General features: G+C 38.4%; 7 protein-coding genes and 1 non-coding gene across 8 annotated transcripts; 4 read left to right on the forward strand and 4 right to left on the reverse strand.

The window, feature by feature from the left end:
• Positions 1 to 6,978: 6,978 nt before the first annotated feature.
• Positions 6,979 to 7,727, reverse strand: FPOAC1_006100 (uncharacterized protein; the record flags this gene model as incomplete). The annotated part of the gene is made up of 2 exons (XM_044850596.1): positions 6,979 to 7,358; positions 7,409 to 7,727. 2 exons carry the CDS (start codon positions 7,725 to 7,727, stop codon positions 6,979 to 6,981), a joined length of 699 nt encoding a protein of 232 aa, XP_044709308.1.
• Positions 7,728 to 9,311: 1,584 nt separating this feature from the next.
• FPOAC1_006101 (uncharacterized protein) lies at positions 9,312 to 10,363 on the forward strand (the record flags this gene model as incomplete). Its single annotated transcript, XM_044850597.1, has 3 exons — positions 9,312 to 9,541; positions 9,599 to 10,034; positions 10,088 to 10,363. 3 exons carry the CDS (start codon positions 9,312 to 9,314, stop codon positions 10,361 to 10,363), a joined length of 942 nt encoding a protein of 313 aa, XP_044709309.1.
• A 996-nt stretch (positions 10,364 to 11,359) lies between these two features.
• FPOAC1_006102 lies at positions 11,360 to 11,444 on the forward strand. The gene has a single exon. It is a non-coding gene; the product is annotated as a tRNA-Tyr (tRNA).
• Positions 11,445 to 11,859: 415 nt separating this feature from the next.
• Positions 11,860 to 12,789, forward strand: FPOAC1_006103 (uncharacterized protein; the record flags this gene model as incomplete). The annotated part of the gene is made up of 1 exon (XM_044850598.1): positions 11,860 to 12,789. The coding sequence occupies one exon, from the start codon at positions 11,860 to 11,862 to the stop codon at positions 12,787 to 12,789; it is 930 nt and encodes a 309-aa protein (XP_044709310.1).
• A 272-nt stretch (positions 12,790 to 13,061) lies between these two features.
• On the reverse strand, positions 13,062 to 14,171 carry FPOAC1_006104 (uncharacterized protein; the record flags this gene model as incomplete). Its single annotated transcript, XM_044850599.1, has 2 exons — positions 13,062 to 14,008; positions 14,066 to 14,171. 2 exons carry the CDS (start codon positions 14,169 to 14,171, stop codon positions 13,062 to 13,064), a joined length of 1,053 nt encoding a protein of 350 aa, XP_044709311.1.
• Positions 14,172 to 15,353: 1,182 nt separating this feature from the next.
• On the reverse strand, positions 15,354 to 16,688 carry FPOAC1_006105 (uncharacterized protein; the record flags this gene model as incomplete). Its single annotated transcript, XM_044850600.1, has 1 exon — positions 15,354 to 16,688. One exon carries the CDS (start codon positions 16,686 to 16,688, stop codon positions 15,354 to 15,356), a length of 1,335 nt encoding a protein of 444 aa, XP_044709312.1.
• A 2,223-nt stretch (positions 16,689 to 18,911) lies between these two features.
• Positions 18,912 to 20,433, reverse strand: FPOAC1_006106 (uncharacterized protein; the record flags this gene model as incomplete). Its single annotated transcript, XM_044850601.1, has 5 exons — positions 18,912 to 19,237; positions 19,295 to 19,362; positions 19,417 to 20,089; positions 20,139 to 20,274; positions 20,332 to 20,433. The coding sequence occupies 5 exons, from the start codon at positions 20,431 to 20,433 to the stop codon at positions 18,912 to 18,914; spliced, it is 1,305 nt and encodes a 434-aa protein (XP_044709313.1).
• A 1,531-nt stretch (positions 20,434 to 21,964) lies between these two features.
• On the forward strand, positions 21,965 to 23,424 carry FPOAC1_006107 (uncharacterized protein; the record flags this gene model as incomplete). The annotated part of the gene is made up of 3 exons (XM_044850602.1): positions 21,965 to 22,205; positions 22,256 to 22,374; positions 22,426 to 23,424. The coding sequence occupies 3 exons, from the start codon at positions 21,965 to 21,967 to the stop codon at positions 23,422 to 23,424; spliced, it is 1,359 nt and encodes a 452-aa protein (XP_044709314.1).
• Between the last annotated feature and the right edge of the window lie 110 nt (positions 23,425 to 23,534).

The following is a 23,534-nucleotide window of genomic DNA, read 5'->3' on the forward strand; positions in this document are numbered from 1 at the left end:
TTTATAAAGACTAGTAAATATTTATATTATTAGTAAATAAAGTATTACTTACTATTATAAGTATTTATAGTTTATTAAATTAATTATATATAATATAGTTAAATCTTATAAGGTATAGGAAATAAATTACTTAATTAATAGCTTATTAATATTATATACTTAAATTAATAAGAAATTTTAAAAAAAAGCTTATTATAAAAGTAATATTTAAATAAATTATAATTATTATATAAAGTATAAAGCTAATTTTCTCTTAAAAGACTTTAATTTTTAACTTTATTACTTAATTAAAGTATACTTTAAACTCTATTAATAATATAAATATATAAAAGAAGGTATTTTAAATATCTTAATTAAAATATATAGCTATTTTCTTAATATATAAATTATAATAAAGAGAAATAATTTATACTTTTTAATCTCTAATAATTTAAATACTTAAGAATTATTTAACTTTTACTTAATATATAAATTTAAAGCTCTCTTTAAGCTTTTTAATAAGCTTTTAAATAATAATTAAGTTATTTTAATAATAAAAGACTAAGATATTATTTATAAAGAAAATTAAATATATATCTCTCTTTAGGCTATAAAAGAGATAAGATTTTTTTTTACTTATTTTAAGCCTTATTTTAATTAATATAATAATAAATATCTTAAACTAGAGCTTAAGAAAGTCTTAAAGCCTATATAATACTTAATTAAGCTTTAAGACTATATTTTTATTCTTAAAGCTATTAAAAAAAAAGTATATTATTATTTTATTATTTAAGCTATACTTAGTATTAATAAATATATTCTTTATATTTAGCTATTTAATTTCTAAGTTAAATTAAATAACTATTACTATTATTAATTAAAAAGAGTATATTATAAAGGTTATTATATATATACTTTTAATTATAGCTTTTTAAAAGTTTTTATATATTATAAGCTATACTTTATAATACTTTAAATAGCTATTTTAGTCTAATTTATAAATAAATATCTATTTTATTAAAAAAGGCTTAGATTTAACTTTATTATATAGAATTTTTCTCTAAGTATATTTCTTATATAAAGAATTTACTTTAATTTATATTACTTTCTTAAAGAGAGCTATTATTAAGTATTTCTTTATTTTCTTTTATATTATAAAAAGTAAAAAGAGGTTATTATAATATATTTACTTTTTTCTTTTAAAGAAGCTAATTAAAAATATAAATACTACTTTATTTATTTCTCTTTAAGCCTTTATAGCTAATATAATTATTTCTCTTATTATATAAAATATAATATAAAGCTTATTAAGGTCTTTATATACTTTATTAAGCTAATTAAATATAAAGATAATACTATAAATATCTTTATAAGCTTTATATAAGTATTAATTAAAAAAGACTTTATATTTTTATTTTTACTTATCTTTTAACTTTAAGTTTAATTTTATAAATCTTTAAGCTATAAGCTAAGTATATATTATTTTTCTTTATATTTTTCTTAATTAGCCTTAAGTAAAAGCTTTTATTACCTTAAGCTATATTTAATTTTTATTTACCTTAAGAATTACTTAAGCTTTAAATTTTAAATTAAAGCTTCTTAAGGCTTATACTATAATTAATAATAATATTATTATTAATAATAGTAATTTTAACTTTAAGCTATAATCTTATTTAGCTTTAATAAATCTAGCTCTTTAAGCTTTTAATCTTAATTTAAATATTTTATCTTTAGTATTATAATTATCTTTTAATTATAAAAGAGATTTTATTAAATTTATAGTAAAAGTCTTTATATTATATTATTAATTCTTTATAGCTTTTTACTTTTTTAATTAAGTAATTAATACTTTTTCTTATTAAAATAAGCTTTTAACCTAGTAATTTATACTTTATTAAGTATTACTTTCTCTTTTTAGCTTTATATTTAACTCTAGGGTCTCTTTAAGTATTTAAAGTTCTATAGAAGTTTAAATTAATATATATATAAATAAGTAATAGCTTTTTATCTTAGTTTTTTTAGGCTTAATTAAAGCTTTTAATAGAGTAATTAAATTTACTTTTTAAAGCTTATTAAGTAACTTAATTTCTTTTATTTTTAAATTTAAATCTTTAGGCTCTTTTTAAAAAGGAGGTTTATAGGTATTAATATTAACTTTATAATTAAAGATATTTAATTTTATAATTTAATTTTCTAATTTTATTATTATAAGCTCTAGGGAGCTTATATTCTATAGCTTATAAAATCTTATTTTATTAAATTAAATATTTTAAGTTATAAATACTTTCTTAAGGTAAAGTATTTATATTTAATATATATTATAAATAATATAGCCTATAAGATACTTAATATATATCTTAAGGCTTATTTTAAATACTCTTTAGTATTTATTTAGCTTTTTATCCTTTATAAAAGGGTATACCTTATAGTTATATATATATATATTACTTTAATCTAGTCTTAAGTTAATTATATACTCTTTTATTAATAATAAAGTATAATTTTAAAACTAGAAATTTAAAGCTTTTAATAGGGATTTCTCTTTATTATATATCCTTAAGCTCTTATTAAGTAAATAAACTATTATAAGTATACTTTTTAACTATATAATAAAAGGAATCCTTACTCTATTTAATATAATATTTAATTTATTTATTACGTTTTAATTTATATACTTTATTTCTCTATTTAGCTTATATATACTTATAGAGCTAGTCTCTAGGATTATATCTTATTTATATAGTTAAGCTTAAAATTCTATATTCTCTAATATATATATTATTATAGGCTTATTATTATAGTAAATAATATATATTAATAGCTTAAATTACTATATAACCTAAGTATTATAAAAATAAATTATATTAAGAATAGAAACTTTACTTTTATCTATAAAAAGTAAAATATATAAATAGCTATTAAATTTATCCTTTATTAATATAAGCTATTTATATTTATTATAACCTTATTTATAGTCTTAAAGGTCTTAATATATATATTAAAAGGGCTAAGAGGAATACTATTTAAATAGCTTTCTACTTATAACTTTTTTAATATATTTATTTTTTTAATATATAATTATAAGATTACTTTTACCCTTTTTAATTTTATTAAAGGTTATTTATAATACTTTATCTATTTATATAAATTAAAGAATTATATATAGTTTCTCTTAAGATAAGGTTTTTAATATAAATATAACTAATAAGGTAATTACTTAAACTCTATAATATTAAAGATTAATAAAAAAAGCTTCTATTAAACTATATAAACAGCAGTAACTTCTTCCTCTTTTAACCTCAATTAACTAGCAAGTCTATAATACTACAAGTCAGTATAACTATTAAGACAAGAAGCAATCACTAGCATACCCACTCATCTAAGACATCTGCAGTTATTACTAATTATTTTACTAAGATAAACTAAGTCAGTTAATCCTAATCCCTTACAGTACCTTACTAACTACTTTCGCAGGTCTTATATAATATAATACTAGCTATTCTTAAACTAAGACCTATTAATAATAGCTATTTTCTTAATCTTAATACTAAGACTATTAAGAGATCTATTAAATTATATAAAAATATAATAAAACTAGAAAAATTATATATAAAGGCTATTAACCTTTATATAATTAAGAAAATAAATAGCCTTATTAAGGTTAAATTAATAGCCTTTAACTATAAGCTTTATTTTTTATATATAAAAAGTAAAAAGGTAAAAATAATACTAAAGAAATTATATAGGCTTAAAAAGAAGCTTATTAAAGGGCTAGCTATAGGTTTATTATATATATAAGAGAAATTCCTAAATAAAATTAATATATATAATAATAAGTATTTATATATTAACTAGTTTAAATAGTTAAAAAGGCAGGTAATAGTTATAATTAAGGCCTTTAAGTTATAATTAGTAATAGGCAGTAAGTAGGGTTAATAATAATTAGGTAATAAAAAAGTTAAGTCTATTATAAAGTTAAAGTTAATATTAATAAAGCCTAAAGCTAAAGGCTATTTTAATATAAATTATCTAGCTATATAACCTTTTAATTCTACTTTATAAGATTCTATTAGTATATTATTAACTGGTTTATTAACTGGGTTTTTAATATATACCTAGGTATATATTTTATATTTAATTTACTTAATTCTATTAATTTAAACCTTTTTAATATTTTTTATTAAGCTCTAAAGAGTATTTTTTCCTAGGTAGCCTATTTATAAATACTATAATATCTTAGAGTTATTCTTTAGTCTTACTAGGTTAATTAAAGGTTAATACTATTATATATATATTATAAGTAATAAAATAGGCTATTATATAATTAGGATTTTATTATAAAGTATTATTTAAGTATTAAGAAAATAAGAATAAATAAGCTTATATTAAAAGAATATAAAGTTAAAATAGTACTTTATTTTAATAATAATTAAGTTATTATTTATCTCTTTAAAGTATAATATATAGTCTTTTCTTAAGTATTAAAGTCTCTTTTTAAAGAGGAGATATTTTAATATAATATTAATATAAAAACCCTTTATAATAAGTATATTAATAAGTATAATACTATATATATAATTATTATTTTTATTATTAAGAAACTTAAGGATTATTTAAGTATCTCTTTTTATAATATAATATAAAGTTATTTTAACTTTAATAATATTATTTAATTTTAATATAAAAAACCTAGGCTTTAGTAAGCTTTTACTATTAATTAAATAAATAGTACTTACTATATTAAAAATAATACTTATAAAGAGCTTATAGTAATTATAGTTATTAATATATATTATAAGATTAATACTTTTAATAAGTTTAAAAGAAATTATAATAAAGGCTTAAAAGATTTAGCTTTAATTAATATTACTTATAAAGCTTAATTTCTTAAGGGTAAAAATTTATTTCTTATTAATCTTTACTTTAATAAGCTTAATTTTAAAGTCTTTTTAGCTTAAATCTAGCTTAATATTAATAACTTTAATTTTTTATTTAATAAGCTATTTATAATAGTAATTAAGTCTTTTTATAATTATATATTTTACTTTTATATAGCTTTTAAGTTTCTAGAAATAATTAGATTTTTTATAAAGATAAGTATATAATTTAAAAGCTTTTTAATATTTATTATTACTTAATTATTATTTTAATTTACCCCTAAGAATTATATTTATTAAAAAGCTTAAAGAAGATACTTTATATAATATTATAGCTTATAGCTATATTATATAATAAATAAGATCCTTTATATTATTTACTTCTCCTTTAATATTATAAAATATATAATAGGCTTATTTTAATATAAATTTCTTCTTTATAGTTTATAAAAAATTAATAGTTATTAATTTACTTTTTATATTAAATATATTATAAGCTTATACTTTAAAATAGAAAGTATATTACTAATTAAGCTATTATATTTAATTTCCTTAAAGCTTAAAACTAATATTAAAATATTAATAATATTTATAGTAAAGCTAGTTAATTACTATAAAGTCTTATAAAATAAAGTATTCTTTAAGTTTATAAAGTATTTAATATATAAAGTAGCCTTTAAGGTATTTTATATTAAGCTTATATAATATAATACTTTATATACTTTAATTAACTATTTTATAAATTATATAGCTTATTTTAATATTAACTTTATATTATTACTTAAGGGATTTATTAAATAATACTTTAAAAATAAATATATCTTTAAATTTATATTTAATTTCTTTAGTTATAAGCTTTTTAAGTAATAATAGCTTAAAAAGTCTTATATTATTTTTTAAAAGCTTATTATATTCTTTTTTAAGCTAGACTTATAACTTATAATACTTTATAAAGTATTTTTCTTTATATTTATTAATTAAAGGTAATTTAAAAATATTATTAATTTTATTATTTTTATTTAAATTAAGCTTTTTTTATTTATTAATTAAATATATAAAAAGCTTAATTCTTTAGATTTAATATACTTAATAAGTTTATTTATTAAATTTAATAAAATCCTTTTTATTAATTAATTTAAATATTAAAAAAAAACTTAAAAAAGCTTATAATTATTTAATATAGCTTAAATTATTAAAATATATAATTTTTTTATAAAAAAGGGAATTTCTTTTAAAAAGTATAATATTTTATTTAAAATTAATAAAAAATAATAAATTTAATTTAAATAATAAAAAAAAAAAAATATAAATTACTAAAGATATTTTTACTTAAGCTTATAATTATTATTAGTAATTATTTTACTATAAATAGAGTATACTAAAGAGGATTTAATAAGCCTTAATTCTTTTATTTAAAGTAAGTATAGTAAGCAGTTTTAATTAACTAAGCAGCCACCCACATGACTGTGAGCTAGGCCAATCACAGCGCCGCATTTGCTGACATAACTAGTCTAGACTTAGCGGCCGCAGCGGGGTTGGGGCTCTGTGGAACAGCTAAAAACTAATTACAGGGCCGCCTGCCTTTCCTAAATTTACCTATCAGGTTGAACAACCTATGATCAATAATACCGCCTGCAACTGTGCCGCAGCATTTGTTCCTCAGGCTGGCATGCCTGATGTGATTTCTGACACCTCAAATACGATCGCCGGATGCAAGTTGGATCTCGCATATGTCCCTCAAGCCAAGAACGTTGTGTTGGTCGCGTTGGACATGATCGCCAAGAATGCCGGGCCAGCATTGAGCATCACTCAATACTGGGACGGTCAAACATGACACGGCATACAGCAGGCTGTTGGCCATTTACACTTGATCAAGATGGTTGCATTTCATGGCCAAGAATATTACAGCTCCTTCACTAAACACATTGAAATGCACCTACACAAGCAATATTGATCGTGTCACGATGCTGTGGGACTGATCTAACTTGGGTATCGTAGTTCCGTCTACAGAGCTTGCGCCCTCGCCCATCCTTCCTCCGTGTCTGTCGCCCTTGGCTTCCAACCTTGTTCTCCCTAATAAAATCCGACACTATGATCAAGGGGATTCGCACTGATATATCCATCACTTCTTTTCTTTAGCAGACTTGATGGCGCGCTCAAATTCCCCATACGACTTCTTAAGCTTATCGTGGGCTTGATCCAAGATGTCAAGCTGATCTCCAGTCTGTCGCAATAGAGAGTCCGGATCGTAACGAGGGTAGAGCGCTTGGTCACCTTTGTTGGGGCCCCAAATTCTTACACGTGCGCGGTTCGCAAGTGAGAAGCCTTGAGAAGGTTTTATAGCCTGCTTCTTGGGGTTCGGCTCGGAGGGTGAGGGTTCTGTCGTATTGCAAGCGCAAGAGGCGGCGGTTTGAGAGGCAGCAGTTTGGGAGGCAGTAGTTTGAGAGGAGTCATTTGGATGTCGACGTGGGGATCGATATCGACCCGGAAGGGCATCGGGAGCTAGATAGCCAGGTCAGCTGATGACTGAGAATAGTCTTGGACCGTCTTACCTGCTCCCTCTCGGTTTCGTATTTGAGCTTCCGCCCCGTTGCTGTAAAAGAGCTTCCATTCGCTCGGATACATCATAGGTTCCTTGTATTCTCGGTCCGCAAACTGTTGGGGAAGTTCCTGTTTTTGATCCGGGGGCGCCTTATCGAGGTCCATCAGTTCCTTGATTTGTTCCTTGATTTGATCGAGGGCGTCTGTTGTTAACGATACGGTTTGGCCGCTTGAGCTGGGTTTGTCGGAAATTTGCGAAGGTGGAATTATGGTCGGGGGCAGGCAGTTGGCCTCCCAATACATGGTGGAGATCTTGCTCCGGTTAGCCATGATTGAGTCGCTGGAGTTTCGTCACGACGGCGAGCGCTAGGGAGGTGATGTCGGAAGATGAGGAGGTCTGGGGCTGCGATGCGACACAATCGTTGGTCTGAATCTATGAGTAAACGAAAAGCATGAAGCAGTAATCCTATGGTGGAAGGGAAATGCATGCGATGAGGGGACAAAGAAAGGCAGCTGGCGGAAAGCAGCCGCGCCATTCATGTTTGATCTGTATGCAGTGGCGTAGCAGTGCCAGCCAACAGCTTTCTGGTAGGTAGAGAAAAAGCAATTGTTTTGGTGCTTGCAGGTATTAATAGCAGTGTCGGGCGCTGGCAGTGCAAAGGAAAGGCTGCGCTTGTCGCAAATGCGCAGCAGCCAACAACCATAGCTGATATTTTATTATGTATTCGGTTTCGGTGGCTGATTCGAGAAATAGATTTCGTATAGCGACGTCCAAGTTAGCGACAACAAAGCAAAGACGCGTCGTGGTTCACAGCGTTAACAGCAAGGCTGGTGGTAGGCAGGTTGTTACAGAGGTGGCTGAACAATGCCTGGCTTGAGGTCAAGATTGAAGGCATAAGACGGTTCATAGCTCAATTAACGCTGATTCATATACCCATGAGTACATTATGGTTGTGTTAGAGGAGATGGTGAGAAAGGGAGAGGGAGAGGACATTGGCCAATTCCTACCAAAAGCACACACACATCGGCTATTCAGCGGTAGTAGATCAAATACGATGCACTAACAATTTTTCTCCAATGAATGAATGCCTTGACGGAATGGCGTTACACTTGGTCTTCAGACAGAACATTATTAATTCACAAGAATCGCAATTGAGCAGAGCCTTCTCTAGCCATTATTTAATTCTTCACATCCTCACCTTTTTGAGCAGTGCAAAAGCCTACGTCTAGCAGCAACAAAAACAATGAATGAGCTTCCACTGAAGAGAACAGTCGCCATCACCGTCTCCATTTGACCCATAACAATTATTCAACGCAATGGGTTTCGCATGCGATCCTTGTTCAATTAGAAAAATAAAATGTCACGAAGGATCACCTTGTCAACAATGCACAGCTGCTTCTCTATCATGTTCTTATGATAGAAAGCGTAAGAAATCGGGCCCCAAAGGTCCGCGGAAGCGCACAAAGGAAGCAATTGAACAGGCTCAAGAGTCTTCCAAGCGCACACAACAGCGAACAAGTAACAGTGAGCCCAAAGTCACAAACGCAAACGCAATTGCATCGCCATCGTTGGTCCAGACGAGCCCGCATCCAGAGACGTGTGGTGCCCAAAGGAGTCAGGGTGCTAACGGTTCAAATGGCTCTTCCAGCCTTGCACCAGTTCAACCTAATGATCGGGTCCCGCTCTCATCGTTGATTTATTATTTAAACATATACAATAGCTGCCTATACGTCGTGTGGCCCATTGTCGACCATGAGAAACTCATCGAGCGTCTGCACAAGGTTGACGACAATATCGCATATGCGCTTGCCGTGTCAATATGCTCAGCGACAATAGCTCAACTCCAGCTACCGCCGGATGAGCATGGCAATTCCTCCCACTCAACAGCATATGAGGCGGAAAAAACAAGACTCATGCTAGACTATCCAAAGCACCAAACATTCGAAGCATTGCTCACCTGCTTCTTTCTTCACGTATACTACTCCAACGCTGGAAAGATCACAAAGTCCACATTGCTTCTACGAGAAGCCATCGCCTACGCGCACATTCTTGGACTACATCAAGATTCGTATTACACAGATCTAGACACAGATACCAGTCAATACCATCTTCGAATTGCATGGATCCTGTTTATAACGGATCGGTCAGTCCCCCCCGATGATGCATTCCTATCAAGACCGAATGGCTGACGCGGATATAGAGCTCACTCTTTGCAGCAAGACATACCCCCAACATTCAAGCTCAGCCCAACACTACCGCAACTTCAGCCGCAACATAAGCCTGACCCTGGTTCGGCTTTTTGTAGTTTATGCAACCTTTTTCAAGCCTTTGACGATGCCTGTCCTTCAGGTATCAGCTCGAGACAAGCTGGCTTTCTCGGTGCCATAAGCTCTCGATTACAAGTGAGGCATCCTCTGCCATTGTGTGAGAATGAGGTCCAGAGAGCCGATATTGTGGTCACTGACTCGTGGTTGAGGGTTGTGCTATGGAAGGCCGCGATTCCATATGTTGATGCCAACACTGACCCTGATGATCAAAGCCTCAGCGTGTCATTTCCCACATCAGTAGCGCATGATTTACTATTGAAATTGACTACTCTGTCATCGTTTGCTCTAGAAACCCATGGGCCTGGAATGGTAAGTATCCACTAGGCCAATATTGAAGTTCTTGCGATAACGACTTCCACCAGATGTCAAAATTATTCGAGGTTGCAAACTCGGTTGCAGATGTCCTCATCTGCGCCCCGGACCTTGCGAATGTTGGCTCAGCGCATGTTGGGCCACGAGATATCTTGGCTGCTTTGAGCAGCTTGATCGCTTCGCTGCGCACAACCGGGAACCCTGCACTTCTCACATTGTTGCGAGAGAAGATGGTGGCATGCGCTTTGGACCAAGCCCAGCCAGGAAGGTTATTGCAGATCACTGATGGAGATATATACGATGAACATACACACATGGTTGAATAATAAAGTATTATACGATCTGATGCATCACTATAAAAGACCATCCATGCTATACTTCGCTGTTATTGACCACGCCTCCTTCCACCAAGCTGGCGTGGCAGGACTGTGGGTATCGTGAGACATGTTGAGTGGCCACAATATCGGTATGCCGAATCCTCAAGACTTAACAAGCATCGCTATTCAATACAGCAGAGAGAAGTGGAAAGATAAAGGTCCTATGCCTATGCCAATGGGTAGTGGAAAAAATAACCTCCTGAGTCTTAGGTTATAAAAATAAATAATCTGAGAGCCATAGTCTAAGGAGCCTAAAATGGTATACTAATTTTGTCTTATATGCTTCCAGTGGCTAATTTTCTGATGCCCTGCGGCCGTGTTCGTTAGGAACTGTCTTACGCGCCGTATGAATGCATGATGCATTGATGAGGGTGTATCCAACCATTATCCCCCAAACCTTCCGAAAATCTTGCCGATAACGTTGATTGATCTTTGGCTTGGGAACAAGATGACATCTTGACAGGACCCACGGTTTATGTCGCTTCATCCTGAACATAAGATAATTAGGACGAGGCTTACTGTACTCCTCTTGAGATTTCCTCGCAATAAATATTTTAGATTCATAGCTGGTGTCTTTGTTGGTAAAGTGATTTTGAAGCCTGCGATAGCCCCACCGTTGAATCTTCTGAGTTTTTGGAAGTCAAACAAATAAAATCCACAAAGTACCTCATTTTCAGACAGAAATGTCACTAAAAGGTCAACCATCGTTTCTCCTTTTTTGAACAGGTGAGTGATGCATAAAATAATCACAGTTATGCATTAAACACCGAGCATATAACGTCACGAATCTAGATAAATATATTGGATTTGTTTATTGAGAAAACTTGATAGAGGAAATTACCCTATAGATATGCAAATAACTGCATGACCAGTCATTAAATCTATATATAATCACATGGGTCGACCATCCCGCAACAATAGCTATTCCTCCGCATTTGGAGATCTCCCCGAATAGCTCAGCTGGAAGAGCGTTCGACTGTAATTGTTATATGTCATCGAAAGGTCACTTGTTCGATCCAGGTTTCGGGGAGCTGATTTTTTTGCAGTTCTCCACCTGTAAGCCACAGCACCTCGTATACGTATACTCAATGGAAAGAAAGCACAGAAGGGATATAAAATGTCCAACTTTTCATTTATCTATATTCTTTAATCTGGATACAGATAAATAAAAAAATCTCTTTTATACTTTTAAAACCTGTATTTTCCTTTTAATTTGAGTTAGCAACATTAAATAAGTTTTAAGTGTTATAGGAACTTATTAAACTTAGGCACTTCGTTAAGGTTATAATAAAGTAAGAGGAACTTAGTAGAACGAACTTGAAAAAGCTTTATAGTATAAAGGCCTGCTGCAGAAGGCTCTGACCTTTTCCCTCGCTTTCTTTAACTTCCTTCATCGGGATCATTGTATTTCTCTTTTTGTACCAAGACAGTTTGCTTTAGTAATCATGACTACCTTTCACAAATTTGTCAACTTTCCGCCGGAAATCAGACTGATGATTTGGGAGGTTGCCGTCAGGAGCGATCAGCCAGGTGTGCAAATTTTCGAGATCCGCAAACGTGGTTCAGATCCGTCCAAGAAAGACCCTACTGGCCTTCCTGTCGACGACTCTTACGAATTACAACTCGCACAAACCAGAGCCGAAAATTCTCAAGATGACTTCGGGGCCTCTCGGGCGCGATGGTGGCGGAATGGGAATCCGTCAACATGTCTTGTAGATCACGGGCTGTGGATAGCCTGCAAAGAGTCACGATGTGTCATTGCGAGAAGTCAACACGAAGAAACGAGTATATTCACAGATGGTGGACGGTTACTCGCAATGCGACCGCACCAAGACCTGTTCCTCATACAAATCAACGGACCTCTAGATGTGAAGTTGGAGAGCCTGCGGCAACAAGAATCACAACTCTGGCGGCATCCGTCTCCAAAACCACACCAGGTCGCCTTCGAGTATGACCCATCTTGGACCCTAAATTCGCCGCTCACAGAACCTAAAGACTATCTCGACTATTGGCTTCGAATTTTCAAAACTGTTCAACGTCTCGCTTGGCAGGTCGAAACATTCGGGCGTTTGTGGATAGTCGATCACAGCCTGGTCCGTCAATCTACTGACGCGTATGGACTAGGTGGTGGCTCTACACAAGAGCCTTTGGCATCATTCCACGCAGAAGGGTATAAGCTCGTTGAAGTAGAAATGCAACGCGGACTCTGGACGACAATGAGTTTGGTAGGATGGGAGTACACCAAATTTGAGGATGGAAGACGACCTTTGGATACAACGATCGCTTTTGTCAACCATATACGTCATCATCTGTTCCTTTGGGATCGCGAAGACTTAATGGACAATGTAAAGCTTTTGGCACTGGAGAGGTCTTGATGGAGAATAGAGCACGCACATGTACGAAAAGTCGGAGATATGCTGACTGTTTGTTCTATTTTTATATTACTGCTGCCGCTCTAAAAAGCTTCCTATGTCCTCCGCGGAGTACCATTCATGCAATTTTAATCTCATCTAGCTATATGTACTTCAAAAAATAACAACACACCCTTTTGTTCTAGTTCCCGGACTACCTTTCGCCGACTCTTATTGACCTTTAATGTTCCTTTTACTGTAACGAACAGACCATAACCTCATCACTGGGTTCCCATCTAGAGCCCTCGTGTACTCATCATTGGGAGGAAGTAAAGAGACACCCACCAAACAGCCACCAGTCGGAAGCTTGTCTGATCACTCTTACGATCGCGGCGAATGAGCATGTGTGCCGCTACTAGAGACCCAGTTACCATGGGTAGCATGCAGCCAATAGCCCCAAGACCCCAGTACAGAGGGCATATTACAGACCATATGCAGACTGCCACAGCTGTGATCCAGCGTGTCGGTGCGTCGCCAAGAATTAGGGGGAAAGTCTGGCGGTCGATCAGCTTATCACCTTCCTGGTCGCGCAAGTCCTGGACCTGAATGGTGGTGAAGACCAAGGCGGCGCAAATCAGGAACCAGCCGAGACCCTTGTTTGTGAACTCGAACTTGACGTCCGTGTTGGCTTGGATGGCCATGACAGCCACACGTAGGGTTGCTACACGGTTGGTATTGATGCCGCAAGCGTTCATCAGAGCACGCTGCCACCAGCTCTTGTCACCCCAGGCACGCTCGTTGTAGAGCCATGTGCAGAAAAGGTAGAAGGAAGTCTCTTGCCAACCACCCATCAAGGTAACGCACAGCGTTAGCAGTGAAACAATCGCTACCAACTGCCATCGGTGTGTCAGCTCTGGTGAGATGCGGCCAGCTGGAATGGGTCGCCAAGGCTTGTTTGCGCCATCTTCAATGACAGATTGAGGCTGGCGCTGGTTTCCGAGATTGAAACACAGGGTCAAATGCCACGTGAAGTAGAGTGCCACAAGGATGCCTTTGCCCATATCCGCCCAGTGAATGTCTGCATTGCAGATGGCGCCAGGGCCAGCGAGAATCCCTGTGATGGCAAACGTGGTATTGATACCAGTGGATGTGGGCATATCACTCTTTGTGAACATCCATATTGTTACACAGTGGTAAGCGAGTCTCTGCATCAAGCTCGATTTGTCTTTTCGTGCATTGCATACTACCTTGGGGGTCAGTCACATGTGGAAGTGGATGTTGTTGGTTCAGGGGTGCTTACCAGAATGTTGGGTCGCTTCCTTGTGTTCCATGCATTGCGTTGAACTATGTCGCAATGAAAAGGGCGCATTATGGCGCTTGGTAATAGTGACAGACTTGCTAGCCATTGTGATAGAGATTAACGAAAGATTGTATGTAGAAATAGATAAAAAAGCTCAGTTAAGAACCAGGATGGATCTGCAAGTAAAAATCTGGCGACAAGATGCCACTACTTATTCATTCTGCTCGAAGCCCATACCGTCATAGTTTGTCCTGGCAAGACCCTTACATTTCGTTGGGAACGCGTACAAGCCTGAAAAACTTCAAGTTGACCGAGGCTACGGGGTTTCAGACTAGGGACTAATAGCGATCGTCAAAGTGACTTCTCCGAGAACTTGAAGAACCGTTGAGCTAAGCAAGGGTTGGTGGTGAGTGTCACCGGTAGATGTAACCTTTGCCGGCTCCGCGTTTATTGGAGCTTGGGAACGCTAGGGTCCAGCCTACTGGGTCAAGGTTTCAACCACAAAGAGGATCAACATGATGGAGAAACAACGGATGAACCGTGGACCAAGCCATTGGGTATGGAACGAAGGATTAAGCGGTGAAGGGGCTGAGTTGTTGTAATATGTAATTATGGACTTAAGAAATACGACCCATGGAAGCAGGCCTTCGAAAGAACATTCCATGACGAACAAGGCAGCACGGAAACATTTGCAATCCTTCCGGGAAATTACCACCTACCATTACGTTGCAATAGCGACGTTCTCCCACACTGCGGGCGTCATAGAATACGACCTTGAGATGAGAAACATCGGCAAAGATTGCGGCGTTTGTGTATGATTGGAGGATTCGTACCCTCCTTGAGTCATGTACTAGCTATTGGGTAGTATTTGAAAAAGCTTGTCATAGTCAAAATCTTTAGAGTACAACCCTGAAATATGTTTAGATTAATTTACGGGAGGCCGGTATTGACTACGTCAATGCACTATCCGTAAAGCTTCAGAGTTTGTGTATGGAGAGAACCACCTTGAGTGGAAAGTTCATACTGCTTCGATCTATGTTCGTAATATTATTTTCTCTATCTGGGCAAATTCTTCGTGCCCCTGAGCATTTACACACACAGGGCTAAACTTCGATGATGAAGTCAAGGCAACATTTCACGGATATGTAACCTGTACAGATCACCAAGTCGAATATGACTCAGCATAACATCAAGATGTTTTAAAGAGAGAAAGCAAAAGGCTGAGTATTATCTATCTAGGTATCCAACGCCAAGAATTAATTGCAATGAAGCATAATTCGGAAATTATCTAAGAATCCCAGATCGGCCCAAATGCCGGCACACCCAAAGCCTGCAGGTCCAAGACCAGATCTATAGTGAGCTTTGGATTTGAAATTACCACTACAGCCTCACTCTCCGTCTTTTTATACAGATCAAGGACTGTAGGAAGGGTGTTGGGTCTTCCCATTGTTGAAGTGTTATGGATGTGTGCGTCATCACCCATCTCCTCGATGATGGAAGCGATATTTGGTCCGTAGGTCTTGAAAGGGTCTCGGGTTGACCAAAATAGAGTGACCCTTGTCTGTTTCGCTAAGATCACCGGAAGACAAGGTGCAATACCCGAGCCGGTAGCCACCAGAACGATACTCTTGAACATTGGGGCAATGCGCAAGACACCACAGGTTGGTGTGCGTCGAACCCACACATGTCGAGGAGGATCATTGACAAGCTTTTTTGTCCAATCGCCAGCGTTGGATATCACAACCGAAAACCCGTGTTCCTTGGGGTTGTTAACTGTTGCAAATGCGTGCCATTCCAATAAGGGGCGTGATGAGAGTCGGATGGTTGTGCCAGGCTGAGGGTTCGTATAGTCGAAGTACATCCGTAGGGCGTGCGAAGAGAGCTTTTCGGACTGTACTTCTACCTTTCGGCAGTTGAGCCAAGTAGAGACAACGCAGCAAGTTGAGATAAAGACAAGCCAGATGTTGACACTACCAAATACCGAAGCAGCAAGGGAGTGACCAGGGGGCGTATTGAGTTTTGCTTCCAGAATTGTCATAACCCATAAGAGTGCGAGAGTAGACCAGCCGGCGAAACGATGGACGGCTTCAAAGGCATTGTGTATCTTGGCGCGAATACTCGGGTATGCCATGGCCAGCATGGCTAGGAGTAGGCAGTCAAGTATGTATACCACAACGATATGCGCCCACATAACGCCATCCCGATGCTTGGCGGTGTGAACATTTCTGGTCTTTTCAATCGAATATAGAATGAACCAAAATACTGCCGCTACACCGCAGCCACTGTGGAGGCCACCAAGGTGGTAAATCTTACCTGCCCGCTCTCTCATCCATAGCGGCCAGGTTGTTGGGATAGAAGTGAATATTTGGTAGAGGCCATTGACAATGTGCTCTTCCCGAATGACAATAGAAACCGCAAGGTTAATCGAGGTTGCCAGACCACAAGTCGTGGGATCAGGTTGGCCATGGAGCCACCATAGCCAAAAGAAGATGATGACGCCAGCAAGGTTGGATAGAAAAACAACGGTGAAAAGAATGCGATATTCGGAAGAGATGAATCTCACAAAGCGAGTGAGCGACAAGCACGCAGGCCGTCTAGAGGAATGCTTCTCGGTAGAAACCATGGCGATTAAAATGGGGTCAGATTTGAATGAAAGTATGTTTTAAAAACGCATACAGCGGTCAGAAGGGACGGTTCTCGAAATGGGGGATAGGACACCACTGGAGGCAGACGATAGGAAGCGTTATCAAAGTCATATACCAACTGCTGCTCGGAGTATCGGACGATTATCCAATAGCAACGGTAATTCGGGACAAGCTGTCAGTCCACTTCTCGTAAGACGTATGAGTGCTATAGACCTCCTGAGCTGTCAGTATTTGACAAGCAGGGGGGAATGCAACGAATATCAGCCCGTAGAGCTCAGCCGATAATGCAGATCAATCCACAGTTATGAAAAGAAAATTCCTGATAACGGTATCTCGGGCATATCTGGAGTCCATCATCCCTGCATAATTCATGTCGCTGTTCATATTAGGACGAAGTGTCTTGGCAGAATCCCAGATGACCTTTGCTTGAAGATATCTTAAGAAACAAAGGGTACCATAACGTCTATTCAGCCGGGTTGTTTCTCTTCATTATCTTTCATTTGTACCAACACCACTTAACGACTCCGTGTCGTAAACTCGTATGATTCAATGTCACAGCTGGTTGTAGCTTAAAGGCCGTTTCTCAGAGAATTGCAACTGTGCTTAAATTTGATAGAGGTTTTGGTCAGGACACCCTCGTCACGTAGAGTCTTGGATCCTTGCTACAACCATGCTACGAGAATATCTTTCGAACCTCCTTAGTCGAAATATTTGGATCATCCTAAGATTACCAAGTTACAGGCACTCGATCCCATCGGGACATGGCCGGTCTAACATTGAGATGAGGTTCAACTCTGTAAAGCAGGGTTCAATACTTGACATTGACAGACCTTGTGAAACATACCCTGGTTGTTCAAGAGCGAACTCACCTGCCGGACGGAAACCCTGCAATCACTGAGTGGAGTCCCTTCCTTCAGAACATTTCTTCTTTGAATACTCCGTAGATTGTGGAGTTATTATTAACGTTGGTTGACAGGTGCAGATCTGTCTCCATATTACGTTTCCCAAGTCATTAGTCTTGATCCTACCGATCACGGAGAATAGACACTTTGAGTACAATGCGGATAGCTGACGCAGCCTGATATGTCTTTAAACCATTTGTTCGAGTGCTGACCAAGAATATGACACAGCAAGCAGTACCACGACAATCACATACTTTTTGAAACTAGACTGGTAGGATTTTGAGTTACATTGCCTACTGTTAGGGGGAAATAAGTAAATGTGATGTTACCTTGTCTTGTTGGTCGGCGGAAGTGAATAGGTAGCATTCCTTACTGCGGTGATTAGGCGAATGTGAGGGTTACATTCCGTTCTAGGAGGAAGCAAAAAATGGAAGATAACAATCAGGAAGCGAAATAATTGTATAAAACAGACACTACAAAGAAGCACAAAGCAATCAATCTTGACGGAATGCGTCATTCAGATTCCCGAAAAACCCAACTGTATGGTTTTGCAATATATTCGAGACCCCTAAACCCCGTTCTTCAGCCTTGTATTCTCAACTCCAAGAAGTGGCCTGATTCTGAGTTTTGAGGTGCATGTTGGGGCTGTCGAAGGATCAGGCTAACCGCTCTTGGGGTAGGATTTCAAGGTAACCCTTGCACGGCATACGACGTTGAGATAGGGTTGGTGTTGTTGTAACGGCCCGCTCATTGATACCAGGGTCAGGACCCGTTACAGCTCTTGATACGCCGATCGCTGTGGATAACGCCGGCCTTGAGAACGATACGGGTTGTTTATCAACAGGGATTATTGTTTTACGAACAGGGATTCGGATTACGAGCACTAAGAAAGCGTTGGTAAACACCTGTACAGATCTGTTCATACTCTCTGATTGAAGATTCTCCAAGACATCATATCACTAACTATACATAAATGGAGGAATGACTGGCAGAAAATATGACCATAGAGTAAGTACTATGTACCTCTTACATGTGGAAAATATTAGCCTAGAATCCTAGCACTACGAAGCAAGTGTGCAAGAAAGATCGGGAACAGAGTCGCGTCACCCTGTAGTCAATGTTATTAACCCAATTCCCAATCATAAATTCACTTTTTGAAGGTGAATGAAAGAAAATTGTATCTATTGCACTTTTGTGTTTTAAATCCGCAGTGAGCGTCTACCATCTTTATTTTATACCATAATAATACACCGTATCCGAAAGAAAACAAAGCTACCACCCATTGCTCCAACCCATAACCTAAACCGCTGAACTGACATTGGTGGTGCTAGCATTGACAGCAGGATCGGGACCCTTGCCGATCAAACTCCGCTCATCCAGCTCGTAGTATGACTTGTTATCTTTATCGGTTTTGGAGCGTGTACCTCGGCTGCCATTCCAGCTGCCTGCACTCTTATCAAAATTTGAGTCCTTGTTGGAACTCGAGAAGCTCATCTTTGAAGCAATTGTAGACATGGCGTTGGGCCAGAAATGCTTGCAAAGATGCCGAATAGCCGGAAGACTTGCGCAAACCATTCCCAGTTCTGTTTCCCAAATGGACCAAATTGTGACATCAACGTATTCCCCTGCAAAGAAAGTCAGTATTAATGATGGTGATAGTTGTCAGAAATATGATAACTTACATGTAGGATTGGAGGTTTTGCCAAGTGAGACAAGGAATGGGAGACGAATGATACTGAATACGGTAACGCTAACAAATCAGGTTAGTTTAATTAGAGATTCCAGGGTCTTGCGGTAAACTCACACAATACCTAGACTGAACATGACAAAGAGTTGAGCCTTTTGACGATGTTTGACTTGCAGCTTCATCAGATGGGGTAATGGCAGAAGTAGGATGACAATATCGCAAGCCATATTGATACCACCAAAAATGTATGTCTGAACGTTCAGATCATTGCAGTGTCCTTTGTGCTCAGCATCCCAGCTTGTCCAGTTGTAACTTGCAGGCAAGCATTGAAGGCCTGTAGTGATCATCGTTGCCGCACCACAAAGGGCGACAAATACGCCGATCACTAATGTCAACTTCTTGAATTCTGATGTCGTGAAGATGCCACGAAGAAAAAAGAGGATGGAGAGCTTTGTGCTGTACAAATGAACACTATACATAATCTGATCAATCCAGAAAAGCTTCAGCAGCTCATATAAGCGATCAAATGGAGTGATGTCCCAAATGTTCAAACCAAACCCTAGATCTGCAAGTCTGCAAGCGAGCCATATGTATGGTACTGTAGCACAAGCTGCTATCATGATCAAGTAGTCGTCAACACCCAGTTTCCCGAGGATTCTGACTTTGGAGTAAATCCTCAGAATGACTGCGATCTCGGCAATGATACAGGCAATAATGGCGTTGACCCTGAACTTCATCTGTTGGCTCTTGACGGGGACACCGCAGGCCATGCTCTGAACTCTCATCAAAGCTGCTCTCATCAGTTTGGGCGTCGACAGAGAACAAAAACATCAACTTACTCAATGAGTCTTTAACGGTGCAGTTCTCCAAAACACAAGCTTGTGTCAGGCCAGCAAATGTTGGATCAGTGCACAGACATGTTGTGTTAGTCATGGAACATGGGGACTTTGGTAGTGCTTCTTGAACACATTTCAGCTGTCATGCATGTATGTTAGCTTGAAGGGCATGGTAGATGGGCGCAAGCTGACTGACATCGCAGGCGGGTATCTGGGACACTAGATCGGCAAAGCTGGCTGCGTTGACAAAGGCAGCAGCCAAGGCCGTGACCAGTAGAGAAAACGAAACGAGACGCATGATTGACGCAGGCTGAGCTGTAGGAATCAACGTTGATGTGTCAAGGCCAGCTTGGATTTCGCAAAGTTGAACATCAGACGAAATACTGGCATGTCTTTATAGGTGGTATCTTGACTTAACACTGGACAATATATCCCCCTGAATATGAACTACCGATCAGGTACCAATGTCACAGTTGTTGGCCCCGAGGTCAAGGTGGATCGCAAGTTCCTCAACCTCCCTTTAGCAGCCGTTGGATGTTGCATTACACCTAAACATTAATCTATGAACGAAACAAGTCATCTACGGATGTCATCCATAACTAGTCAATAAGGGCGACGGTCAGTGACAAATGGCTATCCTTGCCATCAACAAGGTAAAAGGATTCGACTAACAAGTGTTCGAAACGCCGGGGCCAGCAATCTAATGTCCTAGACATAGGAACATAGTAGCATTCTAGCACCAACGGGCGACGATCAGCATCTCTTAGCTGCGGCATATCCCTGGACCTTGGCCCTTGTCATTGGAAAGTGGCGGATGTGTGCTAGCGATTGCATCCCTGCTTTCTGAATGCTACGCTGGAACCAACGGCTGAGGGACGCATCCCTGCTAGTGCTGGTGGAACCTTGCAGTTCTCTTGGAACTTGAGATGACACGGCCCACGCTCCTGATGAACTGCCGGTATGGTGACATGATAACATGGTTCCAACGTTGTTTCCCCGCTCATTCCACAAAGACCAGTACTCGGGGTGGAGTCAAATTGATGAAGGAGTTGGTATTGTACTGCGTAAACAAGGCCCCTGCCATGCTTTGCACCCGGGGTTATTTCCTGAGTTCATTTTAGATGAAATATACTACATACAAGCTGTCTTGGGTCTTCGAAAAGAATCCCTGGTGATTGTTTGCGCAGACGTACTCAAAAGGGGACGAATCTTGCCCGGGTTTATCCATGTACCGCTAGTACTGAGAGATTGGCGACGATCATTTGCTGTCTAGAGACACAAAGAAAACTCTGTACAAGGCTGGCAAGGCCAGGGAATACTAGTTATGTAGGTTCCAACAGTCTTGTGATAGACTACTCCGTCTATGCATCAAGGGAGTCGCGGAACCGCGAGCCGCCTCCTAGGTCTGTGACGATCTCAACTTTGAACAGTTAATGCTCTCTTGGCTAGAGCGACTACGTAAGGCTTGATTTCTGATGTTCCCTGCTCCTAGAGTTTGCCCAGACACAGCCTCCTGCATTCTAACTCATCTCGCTCTATTGGCTGATCGACTCAGGAGAATTCTCCTGACCAAAGATCCGGTAGTACCAGCGTGTGTTAGAGTCCAACCCCCGTTGGCCGCCCGGATTCTCGGCCTCAGCGATATTGCGATGATCAACAATCCCCTTTCACTCTCTACTATTTAAACAGAACAACTGTCTATCTTGCAGCTAACTGACAAATGAGCAACTTCTCATTCGCATTCATTCCTTAATACTGACTTATACATTCATTCTTTTTGACATCATTCACTCATTTTTATCCCAGTTGTCGTCTTTCAAGCTGTCAATATGAAGGCCTTCACTCTTGCCACAGTGGCCATAGCGCTGCTTTCTAACCAGGCTGTTGCGGCGCCAGCTCTGCACGAAGACTCTCCCATCCCTCTCAACGCGTTTAAGCTCAATTCTCGCGATGGACATGATCCTCATTTCGGCATCGACCCTGAGATCATCCGAAAGTACGCCTCGCAGGCTCCTCCTGCTCTGGGCAAGCGCGTCATTGACTTCGACCCCAAGAAGCAGCTCGTCGATGGTAAGTCGCCTGACCGGCTTTCATCATCGCATCTATACTGACTTTGTTAGTGCACGGACAGCACGAGTTCAAGGCTCCTGACTGGGAAGCTGGTGATGTTCGAGGACTTTGCCCTGGACTCAACACTCTAGCCAACCACAATTACCTTCCACGCAACGGTGTTGCTACTGTAAGTTGACAGACACAACATCTCCCACCCTGTCGCTAACACCCTCATCAGTTCAGCCAATATATCAATGCTGTTGGCAAGGTCTGGGGCATGGCTCCCGACATGGCTGCTCTCTTGACAACTCTTGGTGTTGTTCTCGGTGGAAACCTCTTTTCCGTCTCGCAGGGCGGCTGGTCCAAGCACATGAACAACAACCTGCTCGGCCTTCTCGGTACTCCCCGTGGCTTGAGTGGCTGCCATCCTCTTTTCGAGGTTGATGGTAGCCCTACTCGAGGTGATCTCTACGATCCCATTGGTGACAACAACAACATGAACATGTCATACTTCATGGATCTGTACAACCTCCAGAAGGATGCCGAGGACCCCAACTACAGCATCGACGTTCTGTACGAGCACAACAAGAACCGCTGGCACCAGACCATTGGCTTTAACCCCTTTGCTTGGTTCGGCCCTGCTAGTGGCTGGCTTGTGCGTGCCAGCCCTTACTCATTCACTGCTCGTCTTGTTGCCAACCGTTCCGCTGAGTACCCTGATGAAGGTCGTCTTGGTAAGGAGGCCCTTAAGTCTTTCTTCTCCGTTTACGGACCTGAGGACAACATGACCTACGTCGTCGGTCATGAGCGCATCCCCGAGAACTTCTACCGCCGCCGCTACACGGACTATGGTATCCACGCCAACGCCCTCGACATTGTCACCCACAGCCACCCCGAGGTTCTTAGCATTGGCGGTAACACCAACGGTGTCAACACCTTTGTCGGTATCAACATTGACGACCTTGCTGGTGGTGTTCTTAACGGCAAGAACCTTCTCCAGGGCAACAACCTCGTCTGCTTTGCTCTCAACGCTATTAAGACTGGTGCTCCCAACGCCCTGTCCTCTCTCTTCGCCACCCTGTCTTCTGTCACTGATATCCTTTTTGCTGCTCTTGAGCCCGTCATGGGCGCTATGGATTGTCCTGTCTACGATGATCTCAGCGTCAACGGAACCAACTGGCTGGACTTCAACAAGGAGATGTACCCTGGTTTCAAGAAGGCTGGCGCCGGCTGGTAAAGCAGTTTGTCCTTGGTAGCTATAGTGTCTTGTGGTTTGGCGTGAGCGACTTCGCCTGTGTATAATACTTCATAATGTGCATATTATAATCAACAGCCTCAGGGCCTTTA

The sequence above is a fragment of the Fusarium poae genome, chromosome 2 (genome assembly GCF_019609905.1).
Source record: "Fusarium poae strain DAOMC 252244 chromosome 2, whole genome shotgun sequence".
NCBI lineage: Eukaryota > Fungi > Ascomycota > Sordariomycetes > Hypocreales > Nectriaceae > Fusarium > Fusarium poae.